At 39.7% G+C, this 27,174-nt stretch overlaps 1 protein-coding gene across 2 annotated transcripts; it reads left to right on the top strand.

Annotated features, from left to right (window-relative positions):
- Window positions 1-372: 372 nt before the first annotated feature.
- On the top strand, window positions 373-26,718 carry LOC135490688 (AP2-associated protein kinase 1-like). Of its 2 annotated transcripts, XM_064776039.1 has the most exons (17): window positions 373-702; window positions 5,437-5,555; window positions 6,306-6,411; window positions 6,983-7,122; window positions 7,319-7,440; window positions 8,453-8,534; window positions 8,723-8,855; window positions 9,030-9,133; window positions 9,364-9,446; window positions 9,705-9,856; window positions 10,159-10,802; window positions 11,167-11,285; window positions 12,837-12,938; window positions 14,158-14,288; window positions 14,437-14,526; window positions 14,928-15,008; window positions 22,900-26,718. In XM_064776039.1, the coding sequence occupies exons 1-17, from the start codon at window positions 588-590 to the stop codon at window positions 24,753-24,755; spliced, it is 4,179 nt and encodes a 1,392-aa protein (XP_064632109.1). In that variant the 5' UTR covers window positions 373-587; the 3' UTR covers window positions 24,756-26,718. The 2 variants fall into 2 exon arrangements, with proteins under 2 accessions (XP_064632109.1, XP_064632119.1); XM_064776049.1 differs by lacking the exon at window positions 12,837-12,938.
- Window positions 26,719-27,174: the final 456 nt, after the last annotated feature.

Genomic DNA, 27,174 nt, shown 5'->3' with positions numbered 1-27,174 from the left:
TCTGATTGGCTGCAATGGTTAGTCGTTGACAACAACTTCTGGAGTCTGGTTGGTCGGCGGTTAAATCTGGTTGTGGTCGTCTTGATTCTTATACGTCTAAGACAAGTCATATAGCGATGTGAAGTGACATCGGAGACGAAGACAGCTGAGGCTGAGGGGACATTGTTCGGTCATCTGTTTTTTTGGAACAATTTCGCATTGCCCTAAGTTCGAGCCTGTAGCAAAAATACAATGAAAGAAGTATAAATGTTGGAGAAAACCAAATCTGTCGTCTGCTCTCTCCAGCCTCGCTCCTAGGAGAAAAATGCAAAAATTTTCTTACGGCTTGGGGACGAGAGTGCATGAGGAAATCGCCATGTTTTTGATGGCCGCTGTTCATCGGTGGATGTGGCTGAAATAAATGATAAATATACGTACATTCTTCATCGAAATTATAGTTTTTCATGTCATTTTGGGTGTAGATGTCATTCATGGTGCCAAACAACCAAGGTCGGGGGTGATACACATGTTAGTTGGGACGTTGAACGGTTGGCAAGTCGCCTGCTGACCCGTCGCCCCTCTCCAGAGAAAAATCTGAAAGTGCAAAAATGAAGAAGTTGTTTTCCAAGTTTGACGCGAACATTGCCCAAGAAAATACATTTCTTGGCAAAACTTTTCAAGTGGGAAGGTTTTCAGTGAGCGTGGATGATGTTATAGCCGAGGGTAAGCGCTGTCTTTCATAGTTCCAGCCACAGAAATCGTGCTGTCACTTTTGCATACATTTTCCTAGTGTATCGTACTCTTACTCGTAGGCCTAGTGCATTTTCATAGTGTATCAAGGATGGATTGCATAATGCATGGTGTTCACTATTTCAGTATTTTCACTAACGCCGTACGATAGTCATGATAGTGTATCGCCACTTCGAGCGTTTGAGTGCCATTTACGTCATGACAACGACGTTAATTCCCACTAAAAAGAGGGGATATTATGATGTACTAGTCGTGCAGTCTTCTCATGCATGCATGCAATTACGTGGCGATACTTGTACAATATCGCACAACGTAACACCATCACTCGCTATCTTTCCATTCGCTACTTTCCTCCACAAGCAGCTATGTGGGAATTCCTGACAGGTATTGACCAATCAAAGGAGAGAGCTATCATGCTCGTTCGGCACAGACAGCACGGCCTTGACCATATATATACAGGGGTTTCGATTGGTCAAAACCTGTTACGTGACATGAAGTCTTACATACATGATTTCTGCTTGAGGAAAGTGGCAAACTATAACAACAATTAACATGCACATGTCATGCCCTGTGTGTTAAAAACATGCTCGTTTGCTCAAGTTTCCGCCTTCAGTTTCCTGTTTGGTAGGATGTTACTTGTTATTTGTTACTCATCACAAAAAAACAGTTGAATTACGATCTTGGACCTGGATTCTGTGTTGTTCAATTGCTTCACATTGCAAGTCAGCTTTAAGTAGGGCCAGTGATAAAGTTTACTGTATAAGTCTATAACTGGTCCGGCATACTGGTTAATATTCATCATGGTTTTATGCCCTGTTTCCACAGCCTGGCAAAGTTTTACAAAGTTGCAGACATACCATACCATACATGACGTGCCTATTGTGTTATGGTGTTATAAATAATTGACTGTTTATCCTTTGACCCCCTGAGATGTGCAATAATGACCCTTTGTATCTAGATTGATTTATAGTGCATCATGTTGCCAAGTTCATGCTATGCAAAGTGAGTCATCTAATTCTGCATCACTTGTGAGATTTGATTGATTTAACCAGACTTATGGCTCATAAGATAAAAAGTGAACACCATGCATAGAAGGAATAAGTTTTTGGAGAACCTGCAATGTATCACATGTACATTAATCTAAACTTGAGGGAACTTATGTGCACATGTAGGCCAACGTGATAACAAAAAAGAAATAACTGCACATAAGTTTATCCATTTAATAAAACAAATGTTTGGGTTAAAAAATCAGTTGACATTTTCTGTTGTCCTCCCTTTGAACATTCAAAGAATGTTTGTGTCTTACATTTTTACAAACAATCACCCACTTGGAATGTTGATATCTTTAGAAAAAGTATTGAGAGAACATAAAGTTGGACTTTCCCACCTTGATATGACATATGTTGCTGTTTACTCTACTTACTTCCCAATGCTTACTTCCTGAACTGCAACACAATGGTTTTTTTAAGCCTTTGGCAGCTTCCATCAAGTGACCTTCCGAATCTTTTTGAGGTGTCAACTAAACTGGGCAGCTGTAATTATCGTTGTGCTGATCTATATGGATTTACACTGGGATCTTTCGGTCAAGTCCTTTTGAGACTGTGAGTCAAAACTGATGTTCAATAGTCTAATTTGCCTGAAGAGTCCTTGGGGGACAATAAAAGTGCCTTGTTTTTAATTGAGGTCAATGTGCTATGTGAGGTCAATGTGTCAATTCAATGACGGCATTTAAGTGTAGATCTTTATGGCAAGTTTTGTGAGATGTTGGCCACAAATACAATACTTCGTAGCATAGTGGGTTCTAAAATCAATGCACTTTCTCATAACTTGAAGCAACATTTTGAGAAACTGCTGGTTTTATTGTTTGGCTCATCAGATTAGTGATCTATCATGTCTGTTGCCAGTGTTGGTACCAGCTGATGGATAAACTGGTGGACGCCATACATGTATCATGTATCGATTACACCATCATGTGGTATGAAATGTATTGATTTAAAGGATGCATCAACTGAGTGGTTTCAGTCGTGAATACTACTGGTAATCCCTATTGCAGATTAAAGCGGTTGGTTATCCTCTTATTGCAAACCTTGTCTGTGAGGTTTCATTTCCTAACCAACGCTTACTTAATCTATCCCATTGCCAAGCTCTATAAGTTGGAGTCAGTGTCGAAAAAGGACTTCCCAGGTCCTTGATGCATGCATTTTTTAATTTGAAATTCATCTCTGTGACTATGAGATGTTGTTCACCATAATATAATGTCAAATATTTCTCTCCATGATTACTCTGAGCAGATTCAAATTCCACTTCTATTTTGATAAATTTGAGGGAGTAAGTAGGCCTATGTATCGAGTGAAATGGCCTGGTATTGTCAGGATGATGGTATTCATGGCCGAGTACACATGTACCAGTACGACTATCAGTTTCAGCCCCCAGGGTCCCAAGTATTCAGGCAATAAAAATATTGACACAACTGACTTAATTCCATGTAGATCTAGCATCTCTTACAAAAGCATTATAGAATTAGATCAGAATATCGAATTTTAGATTCTTTAAATTTATCAAAACAGTAGTGGAATGTGATACTGCTCACAATAATCATGGGGAGGAATATTTATATGTTTTAGGGTGTACTGTAACTTTGAAATTGATACACTGTCTAGTTTGTGAAATCTTTAAATGGTTAAAAAGTTCATCATACTTTATTCTAAACGGGTATTGTAAGTTAAAAATTCTTTCGACACTACACTAGCTGACAGAATCACTGGAGGCTGGTATTCTTATCTTACATTGTAGGATGTCAGAGTGAGATGTTATCATCGGTATTTGTGCAGCTCCTGACCTGAGGTGAGGAAGCATCTGATGGGATCGGCACACTAATTCATGTTACATTTCTTGGAAGTTACAGTGCACTGTCACTCAGCCTAAGGAAATTATCTCTGCATCTTACGTTGCATCACAATCACAAGTCCTGACGTGTGCTGCTGATGCTTCTGTGTCAAGATAATCAAATCGCAAACCTTTGATTACACTCAGTCAGGTGAAATCAAATCACCCAGTGAGCAACAGAGTTGTCATGCCAAATGAAATACCATTTCTTGGCAAACATCGAGGAGAATGTCAAGCAATCAATAGAACTTAGAAGGAACTGTGTTCGTGAAGGGATAGAGTGCAGTTGAGCAAGAGTATTGGTTATCAGGGAGTGTGGTGATGTTGACCGATGATCGGGTTGTCTGACCAAAGAAGTACCGTTTCTTGTCAAACCATACCTTGAGGAGAATGTCAAAGGATAAGTGGAAGGAAGGATGATTATAGACGTTAGCAACACTATTGGTTATCAATGTAGGAACGTGGTCAGATGCGATGGTCTGATATATTCACAAGTAGCTGGACATGACTGACGACTGGATCATGTTTTACCACTAACTAGAATATTGCCATTCGAGTATCAATAGTACATGTATATGAATATTTTGGGAAAAGTTGTCCATTTGGAAAAGAAGCATTTTGTTATGTAGTCACCCTCATCGTGTAGGTGACAAAGATTGTTGCCCTTTCCCCTTTCCCTTCACAAAGTATAACTAGAAGGTCACATGCCAATTGTCAATAACGGTGCAGACATACAGATATATAAATTATTTGCCCAGTGGGCTGGGATATTATTAAAAATGTATTTGTTGCACTTGTTTTGAAACATATACATTACTATCAGTATTGGCTCTGTCCGAGATCGACAGACTGGACATTATTCTGTTAGCCAGACAATTGAATGGTGAGATTGGATTGACACAGATGGCCATCTTTATAAAGACCTACTAAAGCTAATGATTACTCACTGATGGCATGGGGGGGGGGGTTAGTGCAGGTGTACTGTACAACAAGGTCCGATGCTGGTCACAATGTCCCAGTAAGGCAAGGCTTTTTGTACAAACAGAGGAATACAATGCTAAACAACTAGGTCATGTTTGTACACAGACATCACATATTCGGACAAATTCTTTAAACTCCACTTGAGTAGTGAAAACATATAATCATATTCTCATCAACAGTTCCAATTTAAAATCTATTGTAGACTCTGAATAAAGAGAAAACAAATCACAAAAAGTGGAGAATATTTGGTCACCTGCAGTGCATCATGTGACTCGTATTTTATAGGTTGGCTTTTCCTATTACCAAAGAAGATGGCGCAAGAATAGTTTTTTATATCGGATGGTCTAACTCAAACCTCTTTCCACCTTCTTGTTGCATGGCTGTGAGTGCACCAACTGCTTGAACAGACTCACACAAGAATTCCATCAAGCGATGTCTGTGAATTCCCTTGATAAGTCGATGACAAGGGAAGCAATTTAGATGCTGTGAAAAGCTGTTACATGTCTTAGCGGGTGAGGTTGGCTTGGTGAAACGAAATTCGTTTAGCATTCGTGCTGTGTAAGATGTCAAACTTGAACTTGAGCCGGAGGTTGTGGGCCGATGTCTAGACAATGCTTCCCCTGTTCATCAAGACTTTCATCCAAGATCTCGGTCAGAGTTATAACAGCCTGTGCACACAATTTAGATCAACCGATAGGGCCTATTGACTCCTTTTTTCATGGCGTGGTTACTGATTTTTTATTTTTGGATTAATTTTCAGCGAACAACCCTTGGGTAAATATTTTTAATCACTTTGCATTGATCTTATTTTAATTGTTTCTCATGTTTTTGTCATTTCAGGTGGTTTTGCTATAGTTTTCCTGGTGAAAGCTCAAAATGGCAACCGCTATGCCTTGAAGAGGATGTACGTGAACAGCGAACATGACTTGAATATCTGCAAAAGGGAAATTCAGATTGCAGTAAGTGATAAGATGGTATCTGGCCCTTCTGATCTATGCTTGCCAAAGCCCCTGGGATTAAATATTGCAAATATTAACCACTGGTGGACTATGCTGCCTGTCTCTGACATACACTTAAAACTATGAAATCTATGGTAGCTCTGAAGAAAAGACTAGGTAAACGAGAAGAAAGCTAGAAGAGCCCAAGTGACAGAGTCTAAAGTATCCTCACAGCTGAACCTCCAGGCCATCAACACATCAAAGCTGGCAATGTGGTTTTGTTTGTAAACTAATCATGTAATATTGACCTTGGTCATCTATGATAAGAGACCATTGAGTGCGCTCCCAGTGGATGCTGTATATTGACCATAACACAAATTAGATAATCTTATTGCTTGGATGTCATGACGAGTGTGAATTCTATCCTCGGACAATCCATACGGCATAATGTGGCGGGTTCTGGCCATGTTTGATGTAACTTGTTTTGCAGGATTTCTTAAAGGGCCAATATGTCTGCAGGCAGGCATCATAACCAGTATTACACGAAATTCATCAGGTGTGTTCTCGACCGCAAGCCCAAGAATTAGAAAGTATGATGATATTGTATTGCCAAGGCATGCAATCCTCAGAAATATCCAAATTTCTTTTAGCTACCTCCTTGAATATCTTATGTGATAGTGGTATGGGCAATGGGAGGGTTGACACTGACTTACCTGTTTTATACACTTGATTGAATCAATGTATTTTCACAATTGTACTGTTGTCTTGCAGAAATCCCTTAGCGGACACAAGAACATTATTCGTTGTATCGACTCTAGTATTACACCGACTGGCAATGGAGTTCACGAGGTCCTCATACTTATGCAATACTGTAAAGGTAAGGCAAGTCCAAGTCGAAGAGTTTGGAGCTGCTCAATTGTGTGAGAGCCACACCTGCTATCTTATCTAAGACGCAAGTTGGGTTCGATTCCTTGTTATCGGTTGTGTGTAGTAGAGACTTACGACAGAACTTGATATCTCAGCAGTCTTCACCCAAGACCTCCTGGCTTTCCCCTCAACGTCAAAAGGCCTCCCCACATCCCAAAGTATTGTCTTTATATAGGGTTTATACATGTTATTTTGATGAGGAATACTGTATTGGAAAACCAAGCCTGAGTCAATAAGAGAGTGAGCACTTGATGGCAACACCATTCGAAGAGGCCGCAAGCTTGGATTACTGGTTGACCTTAATGATGTAAACGCTGGTACAAATCGGCTCAGAATGGCTTCAGGGCCATGTTAATCAATAGGCTTAGGCTAGCTCTGAATGTTCACAGTCTGTGACTTCACATTTTTTCGTGTCTGAGTACTGCTCATGTACGTCATGATATTTCACTGTGGCTTTGAACTCAAACTGACTCAAAATGTTAAGTCATGCATTTCAATTCATTAACGTTTTCTGTTTTCAGGTTCTGTGATCAACCAAATGAATGAGAGGATTAACTCTGGCTTCTCTGAGGCGACTGTGCTGAGAATTTTCTGTGATATGTGCGAAGCTGTGTCTCGGCTTCATCATTGTCAAACTCCAATTATCCACAGGGACTTGAAGGTGAGCATGTGTGACCTTCTCAAAAATACAGCCAGCTGCTGCTTTCCAACTGTGTGTGTAATGTAACTATTAAAATAACCATAAGATTAATTGTCCTTAAATGGCAGGAACTGTTTCAGACTCGAGAGAAGACTTAATGATTAGCAGTATAATTCCTATCACTATGAGAGATTTATAACAACAATTATGCTTTCAGGTGGAGAATATCTTGATTGATGATAGTGGGAACTTCGTCTTATGCGACTTCGGAAGTGCTACGGCAAAATTTCTCAATCCACAGACGCGTGGTGTGAAACAGGTTGAGGATGAAATAGCAAAGTAAGTCCAGAGTGTAGTAGTTTGAGAGGCAGTGTGGTCTGTTATTGACTAAGGTGTCGGAATCATGATACAAACATCTTAGTTTACCTATACCCGGGATGGATCCATGCTTTTGACCTTGGGGAAGTCATTTTGCTTCTATTAGTATATAGGCCTACTACGTCCCTTGATTGAGGAATGATACAGTGATTCCTCCATGTGTGTAGTGCCTTGGCCTGAGCTAGCTAAATACCCTTGTGAGAAGGAGCTGATAATACAAGGGACTCCTCCTTCCTGGCTGAAGACAGTCACTAGGCCATTGACCCCAATTGGTCCCCAACTGAAATGGCACATAACGATAAACACTGGCTCATTTATAGAGAGTAGTGAGTTTGTAGAGAGAGCAAATAGCCCATAGTTGTGCATCAGAGTTTAATTGCAAGCTTATTCTGGCCAAATTGGAAATTCTCCTTTGTCTGTACGACATAATTGTTGTCCCTCAGCCAGCTTTGTCTCCCGCCTTACTAGGGGATCAATAAAGACTCGTCACGGTAATTGGAAAATCACTTCGTCTTGATTTAGTCTTTAGCTATCAATTAATTACTTACGGTAGTTTGTCTTGGCAAGGCCATTGATGTAAATCTCATTCAGCGTTATGATACAAATAGTGGGGACTGTTAATAAGGTGTGCGGAGTTATAGGTATCGAACATTGGCACTGATGTTAGGACATTGTTCGTTTAACTATTTGTGACAGAAAATTGCTTGTATGTCATTCAATTTCTTTCTGTTAACCTCTGGTGCTTGGACAGAGCTTGTCCATCCTGACAAATTAGGGTCTATCTTGATGAATAAGAGGCGACTGTCATTACATTATTCAGGTTTAAGGAGGCCAATCAACAAACTAATTCAAGATATGTTAGTTGTGCTATCAAATTCGACTTCTCACAAGAAAAACGCTTCCAACATATTGAAACTCCTTGTTTCTCTAAGATGCAATGAGCATTGATTGTAGCTGTATATATTTATTTCAGATATACCACCCTGCCCTGTCGAGCCCCAGAAATGATAGATCTGTACAGCGGGAAAAATATCACAACGAAAGCAGATATATGGGTAGGTTTCCTTGACTCATTGCCCAACACCCCACCTCCAGGGGCACCAGTGCACTTATCAAGAAATACTGTATAATTTGATACATGCTTTGCATATGCTGGTTGCTCTTGGACTCCATAGTTTTTCCTTCCCTCAATTTAAAATTTCCAATGAGTAAATTACTTACATGTTTTTTCCTTCTCTTGCAGGCATTAGGATGTATGTTATATAGATTATGTTACTTCACATTGCCATTTGGAGAGAGCTCCCTCGCCATACAGGGTGGGAACTTCACGGTTCCCGACTATACCAAGTATTCTAAGGAACTGCTTGCTCTAATTAGTAAGTATTCAAGTCATTAAAACAAGTCACATACAAGGTCCTTAAAAAGCAGTTAGTAGGTTCCACCTTCAGGAGGCCCTTCAAAGTAGTGGCTTGATGCAGGCAGCATCATGTTTGTACTATAATGCCATTTTTTCAGTGTCATGGAATCTCATCACTATTGATATCTTTCAGGGTATATGCTGGAGGTAGATCCTGATAATAGACCCGATATATATCAAGTGTCATATGTAGCCTTTAAAATAACAAGGAGAGAAAATCCAGTGCCCAATTTGCACGTAAGTAGTCACTGCAGTGGTCAAATTTGTGTATAACAGACTGTCTAACATATATACTTCTTCTTAAAGGTCAGCAAATGAAATCTACAGTTGGACGCTAGTCCTATAAGGAAGTTGGTATTGCTCAGTCAATGATTAAGCTGGAATTGGTAATATTGGTGTCTTCAACAAGGTTACTATATTGTTAACATCACCATTTGGTTTGTCATGCATTTCTTCCTTGATTTCAGTCTCGCAGCATTCCAGATATTTCACAACTTCCACTTCCCATGACTGAAGCTGATGCTAGACAAATCAAAACGAATACCACAAGGTATAGTGGCCTTTTAGTTCGACTGGTACCCATTTTACCTTCTCTTTCCCGCTCATGCATGATGGTGATCCTTGGTCTGTATTGGTATTGAAAGCAAATGACAAGTGGAAAGTCTAGTCTCTTTTTAGTATGTTTCTCTAGAAATAAAAGGCTTGTAGAAAATTGTGTTAAAAAGACAATGTATTATTGCCCAAGGCCAAAAGCCGACACAGAATGAATTTCTGATAGCAATATCATATCTCCTTTTCTACCATCCAGGGCCGTACCTACGACTATTGTGGAGAGTACAACAGTGAAGCCACGCCAGCGGCCTAAGGGCACGATACCAAGTGGTGGTCTAGGTATTCCTATACAGACAACTGTTACACCGAGGAAGCGGCCTGTGGCTAGCAATCCTCAGACACCTGTTGGTAAGTTCGAGGCAGAATAAGTCCCATGTCCTGAGAAATCCTTTGCTTGTAACATATTTCTGGTCTAAACAAAGATCTGTTGCAGTTGTTAAGAAGCAGCTGTTGCTTGCTTTGCCTCGATGATCTGATAAAAAAGGTGTGGGTTACTTAGATAATCAAGAACTTCCTGAATATAAATTATTGCTTTTTCATAGTGGTAAAATTCTTCTGAATTCAACAACTTCTATGCCTTGTCCAACTGTGTATAATCATGACAGCTGTATGGTCGGCAGTTGTTAAACTCGATTTCTTCCCTCCTGCAGAAGTTCAAGCAGCCATGCAGACGTTCCCTGGTGGCCAGGCGCCACACTTTCTAGCTGTGCCTGGTGCACCGGGCGTAACAACGAGTCCAATGCCAAGCCCGATGGGACCACCTTCATCTCAACCTATGCAGACGGCAACCACGCCTCAGCAGAGCATGTACGCTCCACAGTTAGTCTCTCCACAACCGCCGGCGCCGCAACTAGTCTCCCCACAACCAGGCCTGATGCCAAGTCCGCATTCTGCTTTCCATCAGTTCCAACCACAAGTCCAGGTTAATTATCAACAGATGCCCTCTCAAGGATATAATAATCATCAAAACCACACTGCGGTGACACCACAAGGACAGCAAATGCAGTTTCCGCCAAACCAGCCGATGTCGCAAATCCCGGCGTTGATGACGACATCACAACCTTGTCCCCAGGCAGCTTTGTTTGGTAACACATCATATCCAGATCCCTTTAGACAAGAGATGCCGACGGATTCCCTCATTCAGTTGGAAGGACGATCACAACAGATGGCTCACAAAGCACAATTTGATATACCGTCACAGCAGACGTCACAAGTTCGTCCCCAAGGGAGTTCTCAGACGGACGGTGTATTCAAAGCACCATTGCCTCCTAAACCTCGTCCTCTTAGTAGACAGGTAAGAAAGAATCTTATATGGGTTGAATCCTACATCCATAGGCAACATCTTACTGCCTAAAGCAGAGTAAAGCAGGGTAGATTTTATCAGATAGGTCTGCTTGTTTAGTCAGTATTGCTTGCCAATTGATTGCCTTGGACATGACTACCGGTATATGAAATATCCAGTTTCATCAGGCAATGTCTAAATTTGGTTTGGTGTGAAAAGGTGTGACAGTTAATGCCTGTTTTTGTCCAAAGAAATACTGTTCTGACTGACATTGCTTCAAATCTGTAGTTACACTGTTGGATTGTCCCTGTTTCATGTATAACCAGTAACTTAATATTTTGATTGCTACATTTTTGTTGTTATGCCAATATTTCAGACGCCTGATCTAGTGATATCTGTGACGCCACCATCTTCACCAAAGCATCGTACAGAACGTCATCGCAGAAACGTCAGCGACACATCGGCAATCAGCGTCGATATGAAAAATGCACCCAAGTGAGATTTTAGATTTTTCGCGCTATTTTTTCGTGTTGGTTGCAGTTGTACTGTCCTTTGTTCTTCCCATCAATCTTGTTTTATATTTCTACACTGTTTTCCTTATGTCTTCTCTCCAGTACATTTGGGTGAATCTATAATGAAAACACACTTTTCTTACTCCAATTTTCGGAGGGGGAAGCACGTCATTTTAATATGAATGTTGTGATAAATCTCTTCCTAGCCTTTGCTTTTAAGATCGGTGTACAATATCATCAAAGTGGCAATACATCAAAGGAGTGGGCTTTGTTTGTCGAATCACCTTACGACACATGCCTATAGTCTAGGCTTTTTCAGGCATGAATGAAAAAACCTATAAGCTATTTGTGTTCATGCTGCTTGTTTGCTGTTCTTGTGGTGACTAATTAAAAATCCCTATGGCATCACCCCATTTTATCTCCAAGAGGACTCAGATTATCTCAAACAACAAAAAATACCTTTGACTTAATTCAGAGCTGTACGAGTTTCACAGTCCTTTAGGAGTTAAGGTTGGAGGTGAAGTTGAGTCTCTGTTTACCTTGAATAATTTCAACATTGGTGAAGGAAAACATTTAAAGGAGATCTAGGCAATAGGGAGGAGGGTACGCTCCATCCCAACTGTGAATTTCTAGCCCTGGTCCAGTCTTGGCTATTGACCTCAAATTTTAACACAACTTTGCAGCCGGTGTGTGAATCACTCACGGATGCTGACCTACCGGTACTGTATCATGAAGCTGGTGTAATGTTAATGTTAATTATGAAGTTAGGATCTTTGCATTTTCCTGTCGACTTCTTCCGTTTTAGTGTACATGTGTGGAGTTGCAGTTATCTTACCAGGCGGCGCCACTCTTCAGGAGTCTCACTCTTGGGAAGCGAACATGTGAATTCCTCCGGCCCCAAGTAGGACTGTGTTATTGGTGAAACTGTTGTTTGGTTGCACTAGCTGGTGACACTCTTGTTGGTTAATGCATACGTCTTGAAGGGAAAATCTGTTGATTTTCCTGGTTTGTAAAATGGCTCACTCTGTATGGTGAATGTTGTGGTCTGTTGGACTGAAATTGTAAAAATAAACATTAGTTCCTAATTCTGCATTCGCATACATTTTTACAGCACTTCTTACTTGTCATGTCAAGTTGTTTGAATGGAAGTTATTTATTTTGTATACACTTGAGTGGTATCGTGGTCACTTTCGACAGAACCAGTGATTGGTCTGCGCACTTTGTGGTGGTTAATACTGTCATCGTTTTATGGACCTGCACAGCATTTTTTGGGCTTCTCATTGGCATTGTGTTATAGTTGTTATCAAGAATACAATATTTGTTTGTTAAGCGCAACAGCTTCTACCTGAGTTCTTGGAATATGAGATCTCCAATCAATTTTATAGACCTCAAATAAAAAATACATGTAGTTTAATTGAAATTATTCAAGGTATCTTGACCCGACCCACTCTTCGAGTTGTGTGTTCCTCTTTCTCTACTAACGCCTACCGCCCAGCTAACATTGTGTTATAATTCCACGGTTGTCTCATTTCAGAGTTAACTCTCCTAACAGTAACCCTAGTCAATTACAGCCACCAAGTAATTTATCTGGAAAGTCCAAATCAGCTTCCACCACCCCTACACACTCTCCTCCTAGGTAAGAAACCGGAAGAGCTCACTCCCTGTTGACTTAATGTTTTACCCTATTTGGACTAGGGCTAAATATTCTACTAAAAAATAGTCTTTACCCCATTTAGTGTTGTGGAATGGATGGTTGGATTTTTTTGTGTTAAGGAAACTGTTTGGTGGCTGGTAGTTACCTTTTGTCCTTTTTACCAGCTCTGTGTCATATTCAATTGATCAAACTGTGTTATATTTTAAACATTGTGTGTGAATCTATCAAAATCGAGAGTCATTCTTGCTCTGCATTTGAGACTTGTGTAATTCAATTAAGAGCATGGTGTGTTTGCCACATGGGATCCATTGATTTCACCCCACAGTATTGTGTTACCTTGTACATGCCATTATTCCTAAGTACAAATTCTGATACTCCGGTAATATAACGTTGACCAAGTTCTATATTGCTTCACATACCGGTAAGTTGTATTGTCTAAAAAAAGCCAGCAGATCCTGCCCTTTAGTCAAACTTACAAATATTGTAAAACACAACAGCAAATTCGACTCGTTTTTTGTGACGGTGACATTGTGATCTTCCACTGCCATGTTTTTACTTTGGCAGCCTTAAGTTAGCATGAGGTTTATTTAGCTGCTTTATGTGGCCACCATTGCTATGTTGGCTGTCTTTTGCAATTAACCCTGTGGTGTCTGTAACATGTCAAGTTTGTGTTGTTCATGTCCATGCTACATTATCATGCGCTTGATTTATTGATACTAATGATGGGTGATTATCATCATCAATATGGTATAGATTTCATTGTTTTAAAGTAATGCAGCCATTTCCGTTAGTTTTGGAAGACGTGCTTGGAGTTTTGTTGAATAGGAATGATGAGGTGAAGGCAGAAATCTTTGTTTATCATTTATGTACTTTAGGCTTAGAAGAGGTAAATCCAGATTTAGGAGGTTTGCGATCTTTAAAGTGGTCATGTAGTCAGACCCACTTTGCCGTCTTGGCAATGGGAATTATATGTAGTGCAATAAGAATCATAAGATATGAGAAAAGTTATGACAATGATACTATGATAAAGGGCTACATATCTCCACATTAGCTTGCCATGGCCTGTGTCAGACTCAAGGCCTTTGTTATCTTACGCTGAGTAGGAAAAGCTAGTGTAGAGGAAGGCCAGTTACTCAATTTCTTTACATTTAATTGCTTTACATGTTGTTTTTGTTCTCAATTGGTCACTATTTGATTTCAGAACTCCCCAAAGACCCCTGTCTGCTGATATTTCGGAATGGAATCCTTTCGGTGATGATAACTTTGGTTCCCTTAATGAAGATACCATATTTGGAAAGGAATTTGATCGTTTAAGACGTGGATCCAATAGTAGTAAGTCTACGTTGATTTCTTGTTGGGATGGGACTGATGACTCAAATGGAGTGCATTAGATTTGTTGATTCATTGGTGGGTTTCTTTTGATGCAGATATATCATGCTTGCTCAGGTTGGTACTGATAATGTTTTGGTTGATTTTGTAGGTATATCTAACGTGAAGAGTAGAGAAGATTTAGTGATGTCTAATACAGATTTCACAGATCCATTTGGTGCTGCCCCCTTTAATCCTGCAGGTGAGCTATAGTAGTAAGAAATGTCTGTTTTGCCTGTTCTAGTCTTAAAAGCCTTTTGGTGTGTATCCGTTGGATTACAACGAGGTGATTACAGTCAATGGATAACCGTACTACGGGTGAAATGTTTCCTAAATCATTTCGCCCTTTGTAATCTGATTGATATCGGACTAAGACTGTAGGCTAGTAATCAGTTTACGTGAGTGAGTTTCAATTCAAACTTGCTTTCTGGAAGATCAGGCCTTGGACAAAGCACCTAGCCTTCTGTAGCGTTTTGAGAGATTCTAGTTTTTGACTTGAACTTGACCTGTTCCATATGATGATCGGTGTCTAAGAATAAGTAAAGGTTGTGAGTTTGCTTCTGAAATTCAAGTTCGGGTTTGACAATATCTTTCTCACCATAGGCTATAAATCTCGACCAAGTACAAACGAAAGTGGACGATCACAGAGAAGTGGCTCTTCAAGTTCCCGGTCCAGCGTTGGAGGTAAAAAATATTAACAGTTCCTTTTCCTAACAGCCTGATGTCTGTTGTGATGGCTTCTAGCTATATCTCTGTACCTCTGCTGATCAAGCATATAGTGCATGACCAATGCAGAATTCATTCTAAAACTTTACTGTCTTTGATGCTATACAAGTTCTGCAAAATAGTTTTAATTTTTTTCTCAAAATACTTATTCTTTTTTTTCCCACCTCAGAAATAGGGCAGAATTCAGCGACTTGTAAATCATCAAGTACAGTATGTGTTTAGCCTTTTCCTTTGGAAGTGTTGATATTAAAACACATACTTATGATCATTCAATGGAGAGTACTTGGCAAATTTTGTACCTATTGCCGTGAAAATTCTGCCCTTTGTTAAGATTTATTTTGTGTTACTCTGCCAACTGTTTAACTTTTTCACCCTCTTGCATATAATCCGGCCAAGCCACTTCCCTTTAAACCAGCTGTGACCAGCTACGGCCACGCCTCCTTTTCACCACTAAACACTGCTCTTGGTGATCGTGATCTCGTTGCCATCGGCATTGGAGAGTATCCAAGACAGCTCATTAGAGATATGGCAAACGTTGCAAGCAGCCTATAGATGAAATAGGGTTAAAAAATGAGTGCTCCCACCTGCATGAAGCACTGATGCTGATTGGATGGGGCTACCTCCCTTTTCATAAAATATCCTAGCTAATTTCTTTCCACTTTGCTAGGCAATTAGAACAAGAAGTAGGAAAACTAACAGTTTGTTTAGGCATGTAGTTACCAAAGTTTGCTAGTCCAAAGTGCTTTTTGGAGAATTTTGCTAACATTTGGAGAAAACCTCGGTTCTGAAGTGTTCTTGAAAGAGTTTTTATGGCTTTTTTGGCTCGAAAAACTGTATGTTTTAATTGCTCCAAAAAGGGCCAAGATGACATCATGTTTGGTTTTTCATTATGTGGGTATATAGTGCCATGGTTGGCCTGGTGTTCCTTTACATACATCAATGTCAGTGGGCATCGATGTTTATGAAATTGTGACTTGGGACTCTGAAATGAACAGTTACAGTCCCTGGATATTTTTGTTGAAAGTAACTTATCAACTTTTAAAGTATTTGTTGAAAATGTGCTATGTGAAATAGGCTATGATTATAGCAGACGTTTAGAAGAACATGATTATACTGATTACAATATTAAACTAGTAAGAAATTATTACCTTCAAAGTTAGATTTACATGTATATGATGTGACATATCATTCCTAAAATTCATCGAAAGTTCTCATGCTGGAAGTGGAAGTGACCATCACTATTTGTAGATATTGTACTATTAAAAGTTTGTATTGATAGCAATTAAAGTTGTCATGCAAGTTCAGAGCAACTGATTGTAAATTTGCACCGCGGACAAGCATTGAATATGGCAGCGGTCTGACTACTTCTAACTCAAGCTGGTTAGCTTTGCATGTATAATTGTATAAAACATCTTTTGTCTTTATAATAAAGACTTTGAGAATGTGTTTAAGCCACTGTCAGTGTCAATAGCTTGAGGAGAAAACTCAATAATATCTTGATTGATTTATGTCCATTAATTAGCAGATGATGGGTAAATGTAGTTATTATTTTCCTGGTGTAAAACGTACAGGAATGTGTGCATACGTAATATCATTTTAGTTGTAATATAACTCACGGTTAGCGATTTGACGTTTTGAACCACTTCAACTGTTAACTGTGATAATTTGGCGAAATTTGTCTAAAGTTAGTAGTTAAACAGAGCATGTAAGGTCTGACACTCCTTAACTCTTGGCACAGTTTTTGGTGCGTGGTGTAGATCGTCATAGTACTGTACATGTATAGATTTGGTATGGGAACGAGTAGCAGCACTTTTAATTTGGTAGAACCAAATGTAAATCAATTTGTCATAGTCAAAATGGTGTATGTAGTCATGACATTTATTTTTATATTGTTTGATTACTCTCAATCCCACATCTTGTGGCATCTAAAACTTAACCCTTCAGTGATCTGACCTTGAGTTTTAATACTGCTCATGACCTTCACAGAGCTGACCTGAGTTAGTTGACCTTCATGATTTGCTGACAGATCTGACCTTTCGGTGACCTTCATGGTCTGTTGACTGATCTAACCTTGAGTTGGACCTTAGGGTTTGTTGGCATATTTGACAGGTAGATGTACCTGACCCTTCTGATGACCTCCAGTTAATCTGTCATGGCTCATGAACTAACTTCACCTTCAGTTGACAGCTCTTTGTGAACTCTCCGTAAGATCAGTGAGGTGTTTTGTGAGAGTTTTTTTAGTGTGATAAATATTGCGTGGGCTTGGCAGTCCATGGCACAAATTTGTGTTTTTGAAAGAAGTGTCCAATGGAAAGTGATAAAATGTTCTTATAGTGCTAATTACCATTCAGACATTTAGGTCCTTTTATCTTCATGAAAGATTTGCTAAACTGGGTCTACTTTCTTTCATCTATATCCATTCAAATCCTTGCTCCATTTCTTTTTGGGCTCTTCTTTAAAAAAGTACAAAGAGGTGTAAATACACTCCCATGCTTCTATCTTCCATATGATATAATTATGTGTCTGTTATATATTCTGTCTTCCCTTGATACCAACCTCAACTGGGTTATACATTAACTGAATCATTCCTTGACAACTCACTAGGGCATGCACTGCTACTTGAGAGACTGCACACTGTCCTGACTCCCACTCCCACTCTGTCTGAGTGGCAAGCATGGGTTGAAATGATGGGACACATCCTGCACTGAAGCAAGTGGGATGTAGTTTAAGATCACAACTTAGTTAACCAATGAAGATGGGGTAAAACCTGATGTTAACTGATACATAACATGCGGAAAGAGATTGCCTCAAGCTCTCTGTTGCCTAGTGATGGCACATATGAGCCATTGACATTGCAATCCTAAGTGTAAGTTTTGGGCAGTTGCAGCTCTCAAGTGTGATTTACTTGGAGAACTGATATGTTTCATTACTGTAGTACATCATGTGGTTTTCACTGGGATATTGCATAATCTATCTTTGTGCAGTATGTAGAATGGACCAAGGCTTTTCCCTGTGTCCCTGCTTATGTTTAAATTATACATTGGGTGGTACAATTTTGACGAGATACTAAAACATATGACTTGGCGGACAATAGAAAACTATTGTGTGGGAAATTGACATGACACAGCATCTAAGTTAGAATTAGGATTCTAAAAAATCAACAACGCGTGAAACTTGAAATTCCCAGTGGAGAGCACTGTTACCTGATGTACAGCTCCTATGTGCCTTTAACATGTAACTCTATTGAATATACTCTGTTGTTAAATTTAGGAAATCGTGATTAGAATTAACAGGCATTGCCAGGAAATGAGAAGCAGCCCGACAGTCCCAAAATTGATGATTGAAAGTGGACTCATTTGTAATCGAGCAAACAGGTGTCTTCTGCACCCCTGGCAATGCTGTTTTAGGTCTCTGATCAACAGTGACACAGCTACAAGTATCTGGTCATGGACATCCTAATGAAAAAAGGTTTCGTGCAGAATATGCAGCGTAAAATGCAAATGTGGAGAGGACCTTTTGGCATTCTTAATTGTCTAATATGTCTCGTGAGATAACCATGAACCTGAGTAGAGTTATGGAAATTAGTGAGTTGATATAATATTAGTGGAGAAAATATTCAATTTATTTTGTAATCTTATGGGTAAACTTGAACTATCTTGAACTATGTGCATGTATGTGCTTATAACATTTATGTTGCTACTGTTCCATAGCCAGAATAAAGGTGCATTTTTCTAAACCGGACTCATTCTATTATAGAATAAGTGCTATAATAGACCGTTTGCCAAATACACTGCACCTTATTTGGACTTCTGTTGCGCTAAAACCCATTGTTATTTCAGATATGAAATTTGAAACACTGGTACTAATGGCTTTAGAGTTAGGAATTGATCGGATCAGTTGATTCACATCCTGGTGTCTGTTCCATTCTCTTTGGTGGGTTGAATTGGCCGGGTTTTAAGATGTCAATATCTCGAAATAAGGCAAATGTCACCGAGTAAGTTTATCAAATTTGGGTAACGTCATGACAATTGTCCATCACATGGAATGGGTAACTGGTAAAGGGTCTATTCTAGCAAATATTTCAAGAGGATGACTACACAGTGGATACCAATTATTTTCTTTTGCCGAGTATTACCCAAACAAACCACAAACATGAAATACCGAAGTATATTGTGTTTCATGGCTTGGTTGGTCAATGTGGTCCTTTTGGTGATGCCCTGATGTGGTGTTGTGCGAAATTTGATATACCACAAGTATCGTTTAGCAACAACGTGGCATCAGTGATCACCAACTGGAATAGTGAAGTGGTCCTCGGGGTGTCATTTCATCTCCATGGAGCCTACTAACACTTTGCATAGACTTGGGCACCAAAGTAGTGTCAAGTGTTTCAACAAGTTTCCAGTAGTGTCCAGTAAATACTGTAAATTCCATGGTTACGGATTCTGGAAGACATTATGTGTGACGGAAATGTATGGATTGATTATTTGGAAGTACCTCGAGATTTGCAGATGACATATTTTTTCAGATGACAACTGAATGTTGCCATGGGCAAAGGGTTTCTTCAGAATTGCATGGCAAAGGAACTTCTGTTTCATGCAGATACACAGACTTAAAAGTCAGAATGAAAGCATGGGGGGAGGGGAAATGATGTCGTAGGGGCATCCAAATGAACATTTTCTGAGTTATTCTTCATGGGACCATGTCGATCCCTTGGTCCTCTCTACAAAATTGGACAGACTTGCATGCACGGCAGCGGCATATGTGAAAGACAAAAACAAGTGAGTTGGCTCTTTTTACAAGTTTATTGTTTGCCTGTTGCTATGGTGATCTAATATGGGGTGTGGATTTCGTTTTCATCTGGCGTCATTCAGTGAGTACACCTCTTGGCCCGGGTCATGTTATAAAAAAGCACAAATCATCTTAAGTTTTCCCAAAATGGGAGCAGCAGGAGGATGATTTTGACCTAAACAAAAAATGGAGATTTGGGGCTCAATTTTGATCAGCAACTTTTTTATAACCTGAACCGGGACCAGATCTCTGATGTGAAACTCTTTGTGTCATCTCCAGTAATAGTTGTAAAAATTAATAACAACTGTTTTTTTTTTTAGTTGTGAATTTTGCCATATTTTTTTACTGTTTCATGTGATAATTTTTTGCTGTGTTGCTGGATATGAAGTGTGTTTTACTGAGTGGTAAAGTTTTAAGTTATTTTTTTTAGGTAATACAGGTGTAAAAGTAGTATCCATTCAGATACCCTTGCTTGAGAAGAGGTGTGGCGGGGGGGGGGGGGTCGGGTCATGTTTATGAAACGATAAGGTCCCTTTGTCATGATAGCTGTATTTTCAGTGGGTTTGTGTTTGGAGTAATTTTTGTCACTCACTATTGTACCACTGTTTGACACTTGATGGCTGAGCAAATCTATGCCATTTACGTGTAACCTCACACAACCTTTAGTACATAACCTATGGCTATGCAAAGTGTTGGTCATTTACCCCTGCAATGTGCTTCAATTTATTTCTTAAACCTGCATGATAATTTTGCAGACCACTCCACTGTGCTTCAAAGTGCCTTTCTTCTGGTTTCACTTGTATTATTCTGTTGTCTTCACTATCAAGTGAGGTATTCTGGCCTAATTTTCACTCCGCATGACGTCAGTTTAGACAATTGGTATCGCATCGGTCGAGACAATCTTTATATTCGACTTCACATAAAATTTGTGCCATTTTGGTGGCCACCGACTTGCAACTTGGTGTTTTTATATAGACATCTTCAAGTGCACCAACTTGCTTGAAGATATTTTGGGAAGTCGATGTTGTGGTCATTATCATTATTTTGAAATGACTTGAGATGCATAAGTTGGTGTGTACATGTATCTCTGATGCTGTCATTTCATACTATACTATACTTCATGTCGCCAAGTAAACTCTCTGCTAAGATGAAGTCTGCATTTTTCTCTACCGTCTGCAGATGATTAGAATTTGAACGTTTAACGTGAAATCGACTGGTTTCTACTATATTTGATGATAACTTGAGCGAATCAGAGATTGTCACTGCTGACAACTATGTTAAAACTGTTATAACACTGGTAAAATACTGCTATTGTTTAGAAGATGATATCTTGGCCTCCCATGTCTTCTTTTGGGATTCTGTACTGGCGATATCTGATCCGCCATGGCTTTGCCAACTTTGCTTCTCTCCATTAAAACTCGGCCCCTGTGACTGAGTTGAGCAGCATTGCTTTAGCAGTGAGGGGTTGGGATAGGGGTGAACAGAGGCTGTAAGGATTGCGGTATGTAAATTGCTAGGCAGCTCTGATACAGTAATAGGATTGAGGTGTGAAAAGTAACTCTTTCTGTGAGCAAGCAAATCTTCCTCATTGAAATGCCAGACAGACCCGACGGTTCTTTGCAGCCTTCTGGAGTGGTCTTCAGCCAACCCTGCATGATATAAAAGATTTACTGATTTAGCCAGCATTTACCGCAGCATGCTTATGATTAATATACTGGTACTGTAAACCGTTAAATCTTTGCGATGGTTTGGGGGAAAACAGCCTTATAAGGTATTGTGTTAGATAATATCTATTTAGGATGTGGATCTCTAAATGATACATTTGTGAGAAAAAAACATGCTTGCGAAAATTTCCCGGTTTACGGTTGCTGTTTAGCTGTTCACGATGCTAACTTTCTTCTAGTTGATGTACAAAATTATAAGTGTCCAGCAGCACTGTGATATATATCAGAAGATGGGGTATTTTAACCCCTTAGCTGCGTGTTTTACCAACCAAAAGGAATGGCAAACTCTACAGAACTGAAGCAATGCTGTTCGATCACACCTTTCAATTCAAATGTTTGCAGTCCTTGAAGGCCAAAGTTTCTCATTTCTCATTGAAAATGGGAATGATATGGGAATAGGATGGGAAGTGTTAAAATCCTCCCAACACCAACGATTCAGCCTTCAGAATCAGATAAATGTTACACTGCTAGTGCTACCTGAATTTTTGCAACATGCACAAACTTCCTAGTGGACATCAAATAAATTTAAACAAAAACCGCAGCGTTAGTTGGTTTTTGTGGTTCAGGTGTGTTCAATGAATCGACTTGATAGTTCATGTTGTTGGGCTTTATGATTTCAGGGTCTTGTTGTTGTTGTTGTCGTTTAGCATAGATAGTTATATAGTTCCGATGTACTCGATATGCATTATTGGTCAGTCTGAACAGTTACCTGGTAGTTAGTCTGAACATCTAATTTTGGATGCTGCCTCAGTTGGCCTTGCGTTGGGTACTGGAAAAAGAAATTGTGGATGACCTCTATCCCCAAATCACTGATTCGAGAAATGAGCCAAACTTACTGTTCAGGGTGGCCAGTGATTTCTGAATGTTGCAGTTGTTCTCTCCTTCTCTCCCAGTAGGCCTAACAGTTACACCAGGACCAACTGCAAATGGCATTCATCTGTGTTAGCTCTATCCACTAAGTCCCATTCAAACTTGCCTGCCTGCATTTTCTCCATGTTGCCTCTCACTAGTTACTGGCACTTCACTGTACATTTATGTTAGCACAGTTGTAGAATTCTCATGCTAAAAAAGCAAAATCAGTGATGCTGTCTCATCACATTTAGTTTATAAACTCTGTGTAATATGTTAAAAACTAGTTTATTTAGACCTTAAAACTTTCACTTGTTAAAACTTTCATTCATCTTTCTATAACACTGTTGTCGCTAAATATCCTTTTCCTTTAGCAGAGAAACTGGCAGGTCCTCGTATTGCCAGTTCATTCCTAGAATTAGCACTGTTGCTCTCCTGCTGTCTCTTGCTAGCTTAATCTCTAATGATTTGTTTATTTTCTGTTGCAGATGGCTACACGAGGCTGAAAAGGAGTAGCAGTGACAAGGCATTGTCTTCCCAAAAGAAGGAGCCGGAATCTGTCCTTAACACGAGTTTCCAGAGCGATCACTCCAAGTCGAGTATGCGCTCACATGAACTTTTCGGGGTGCTACGCGGGAAGGACCCGGACGACAAATCGCGCTATCATCAACTTGTCGCAGGCGAGGATTCTGACGATGGCGTTACTGCGGAAACCCGGAGCGAACACAGCTCAACGTATCCGCATTCTCCAGATTATAGCTCCGATGACGAAATGGAGAAAACTGACACGTTGCCAGGAAAGTCTAAGAAACATTTTAATTACCAGGAATTAGATGATGAGTATGGGAGAAAAAACACGACATTAGAATACAAACCAGAGACTGAGCGTGGTCCGACTATGCAGGCACGTTCTTTTGATTTGCCTGAGCGGGCAGGGGTTAGTGTTAGTGGAGGTGGCAGGGGGAATGCCAGTCGAGGAGGAGAGAGCCATCAGGACAGGATTGTTGGTCATCAGTATGGAGTGCGGCCACTTTTGGATGATGATGAGCTCTCAGATGGTCATAATCCTGTAAAGGAGGAAACACGATCTGGCATTGATAGTGCCCTGAGTAACAGTGCTGGAAGTAGTGTACTCAGTGCAGCATTGTCTCCTCCAGTGTCGCCACCTTTTGGAGGTGAAAAATCGGATATTTTTGGATCAGCTCCATTCAAAAAGCCCACATCTATCAAGAAAAAGAAAATGGTGAAGAAAGGAAGTATTGCTAGTCCGGATACTTTTGAGGGTTACCGAGGTGCTAAGTCTCCACCCTCAGCTACCACCTCACCACCAGTACAGTCTAGTCACACGTCAAGAGAACATGTTGATGTATTTGGTAGTGCTCCGTTCAAGGCCATCTCTCCTCCGTTAGCTGGTACACCAACTGCAGAACAGAGGAGCGGGTTTAGCCAGTTACAGCAGCGTGGAAGCAACAACCATACCCCAACGTCTAGTACGCCAATGTCACCTATGCGCCCAGACCCGTTTGGATCAGGGCCATTCCTAGCTGGGTCTTCGATGTCTGCACAGATGACTGCATCTGCTCAAATGATGCCCCCACAACGGCAAGCCATTACGCCTCAAGACCAACTATCTAAGCCTTCATTTGCCCAGCAGGTGCAGCACCAGCAGATGACGGTGCAACAAGATATGTTTGGGGCCACACCTTTCACATCTAATTTCCCTTCGCAGGCGTCTGGAGAGAAACGACGGACATTCGGTAGTCAGCCTTTGCCCACAGAAACCAGTCAGTTATTGCAACAATCTAATACTGGGTTTGCCATGCAAATGCAAGATTTGGTATCTCAACGTTTTCATTCCAAGCACTTGGGCTCGCAATCCAACGATCATAATTCTGGTAGTGATGAGAAGCCAAGTCCGCGGGGATCAATGCGCGACAAAAAATCAAAAGAGAAATCACATGATGAAAATGTTGACTCTGGGTCGTTGAAGCGTAAAATGAAAAAGAAAGGTGGCAAAGAGAAGGGTGCACAGGGGCAGGGATTGTCGAATATGAGTTATGAAGACCAAAACAGTGAGGAGGATGGTTTGGAGTATGGACAGTGGTCCATCAATACAAATCCTGCTTTCTCCGAGGCAGACTCGAATGAGGAGGATGCAAGACTGCGACGAGGCGTAGGCAGTGAGGCTTTAAGGTTGAGTAATATGGCGAATTATGGACCAGAGAGCCAACACATGATGCGTGGTGGTGTTGGCGGTAGGAAAATGAACCGCTCTGTTACCACCCCTGGCACAAGTGTGGAAGCTTTCACAGCCAGAAAGAAAATGACTAGTCTATTTAAGTAAGGTAGAAATTACTGTGGTTCAGTTGCTGTGATATAGAAGTTGATACTACTTTTTCCGATCAAAAATATGTGCATGCTTACAATGCACTTTATTGATGATACATGATAAAACATGAGACCAAATTTGAAATGGCTGCTGTATCCACTTCCATGAAGCATGTGACCAGAACCACATCAGTTTCTGGCTTGGAAGATACCAAAAAAATCATCATTTGTAAATATCGCATTTAGATTGTTTGCTACATCTGCTGAGGACTTGAGATTAACCCTATGATTTCTAGATATGTTGTGCCAATCACTCTAAAAATACACGCTTACATGTAACTTTGTTTTTAATTACCTAGGTTCAATTACTAATTTGAATAAGCCAATTTTTTAGATCAGTTCGGTTTGTGGGTTTGCCTTGGTATAAAGGGTTAATGTTTTTACAAATCTTTTACTGATTGGTTCAGAGAAAAACTTCTTGTAATCTCTGAAGACCTGTTATTGCCACATCACACATGTTATTGCCATTTATGTCAAGACGTTATTCCCAATGAAAGTTTTGGTGATAATATGTATGCAACGCAAGAATTTTATTAATTCTTGTTGGTGATTATATGTTTGCTGACGTAGTCACCCTTTGATAAACTGGCATTTGACTTGTTTGCTGTTAATTGAACCAAGATAATACATGACTGTATCCAAATGTAAGGAGATTATTTTACAATTTTTCTCCCTCTCATGCTGTTGTTGCAAAGATTGTATTCATGTTTTACCCAGTTAATAATATCCTTTATTCAGTTGTGACATGAGAAGACATAATACTGTGTATAATTAGCTACTTGCAATTCATTCCTCTCTCTACAGTTATAGAACCCAAGTATATATGGACTACCAATACACTAGTTTTGATCTTAAAAATTTCACCATTTTAGTAGGAATTTGATGCATAGACCGTTCATAATTACATATAGAAGCCTATTCTTGAGTTTTCTGAGACAAATTTTAGCACTGCGCATTTCACTCTGTATATTATAACAGCATTTTATACCGGTGTCTCTCGTATTCTGATATTCAATCTCTTGTAAATCTATGAAATAACTCTTTAACTTTAATATGATTGCTGCAAATAAATGCACAGCTGTTCTGTATGTAAGGCCTGAACTTAAATCTCATGGGCACTTGAAATTGTTTATCAGAAGACAATTTGCTTCGCTGTGAGGGACTTCCTATTTCAAGCTTCTGTGGAAGACATTTCCAAGTTCCTATGATTGTTCATTATCATGCATTTATTTGCTCCTCCATCTTCTTGGCAGAATAAGTGGTACCAAATCATTAAACAAATTGATAGCATCCAATTCATGTAACTTATAGCCTATGTGATGATGTAAGCAATTTCTAAATGTTTGATTTGTAGTGGAATAACCAAAATATTCAATTCGGACATACTGTGTGCATGGGTTGAAGCTGGTTGAAAGGCACCTTTACATTGGCCTATTGCAGTTTTTTAAAAGTCTTACAGTATTTGAATTTTTGAAATGTGATGTCCAGGGTGTTGGATGGTACTGAAAGGGGGTGACTTCGGTAGTTTGGACATTTAAACATGATATAGTACATGTAAATGGGTGTAGCTTTATTTTCTTTGTCGATTCCGGATGCTCTGGTCTTGGAGAAGCTGTTGCAAAAACCTTATGCTGCTATGGTTAACAGAGTCTGTTGAGGGGTTTAAAGTGTTAAGACCCTCCTTCATTAAAACTTTATGAATCTCTAATGAGAAGTCTCAAAAGCCTAACTAAGAAATTCTGTCTGCTATAATTTAATGGGATGGACAGCTCTGTTAGATGGTGAAATGATTCAACTTGTTCGATATTGTATAAACTAACGAATATGATTATCAATTTATGTACATGTATAAACATTATGTGAATCCAATAAGTAAATAGATGTAAATATTATATGATGAATACAAAAATATGTATATATATTGTGTTACTTTTAATATTAGATGCCTTGACTCAAACCTAACTGCTGCATCAATGGAACAAAATATCCTTCTGAAATTGTCTTTTCTGCATCATTTTGACCTGGGAAGATAACACTTGTAAGTCCACCATCCAATTTTTAGCTCAGCTGACAAAATCAGCGGAGCTAGTCCAATAGCTATTCGTATGGTGAAACTCTCTCCCACCGACGTTGATCCCATCAGAAAATCATATCTACTGTCGTTCATGTGGGAAGATGGCTTGTAGCTGTGCTGAACCTGTTTTGACAACCTTAGCAAGTTATTGGGTGATATGAATAAAGACTAGCAAATGCCTTTACTTCAATTTTGTACAGAAAGGCCTAATGTAAATGTACATGGAGTTTTAGATAAAAGCATTTTCTAGTCTTTATTCATATCACCCAATATCTCTATCAAATTCCCTTAATTTGATACT

This window comes from Lineus longissimus, chromosome 1, assembly GCF_910592395.1.
Source record: "Lineus longissimus chromosome 1, tnLinLong1.2, whole genome shotgun sequence".
NCBI lineage: Eukaryota > Metazoa > Nemertea > Pilidiophora > Heteronemertea > Lineidae > Lineus > Lineus longissimus.
The sequence above is the reverse complement of the archived record's forward strand: the minus strand, read 5'-3'. Positions and strand labels throughout refer to the sequence as shown.

Coding starts and splice junctions, on each gene's coding strand:
- LOC135490688 (XM_064776039.1), top strand. CDS start 588: ATGAAGAAGTTGTTTTCCAAGTTTGACGCGAACATTGCCCAAGAAAAT. Junction 703..5,436: donor GGATGATGTTATAGCCGAGG/GTAAGCGCTGTC, acceptor TTGTCATTTCAG/GTGGTTTTGCTATAGTTTTC. Junction 5,556..6,305: donor AAAGGGAAATTCAGATTGCA/GTAAGTGATAAG, acceptor GTTGTCTTGCAG/AAATCCCTTAGCGGACACAA.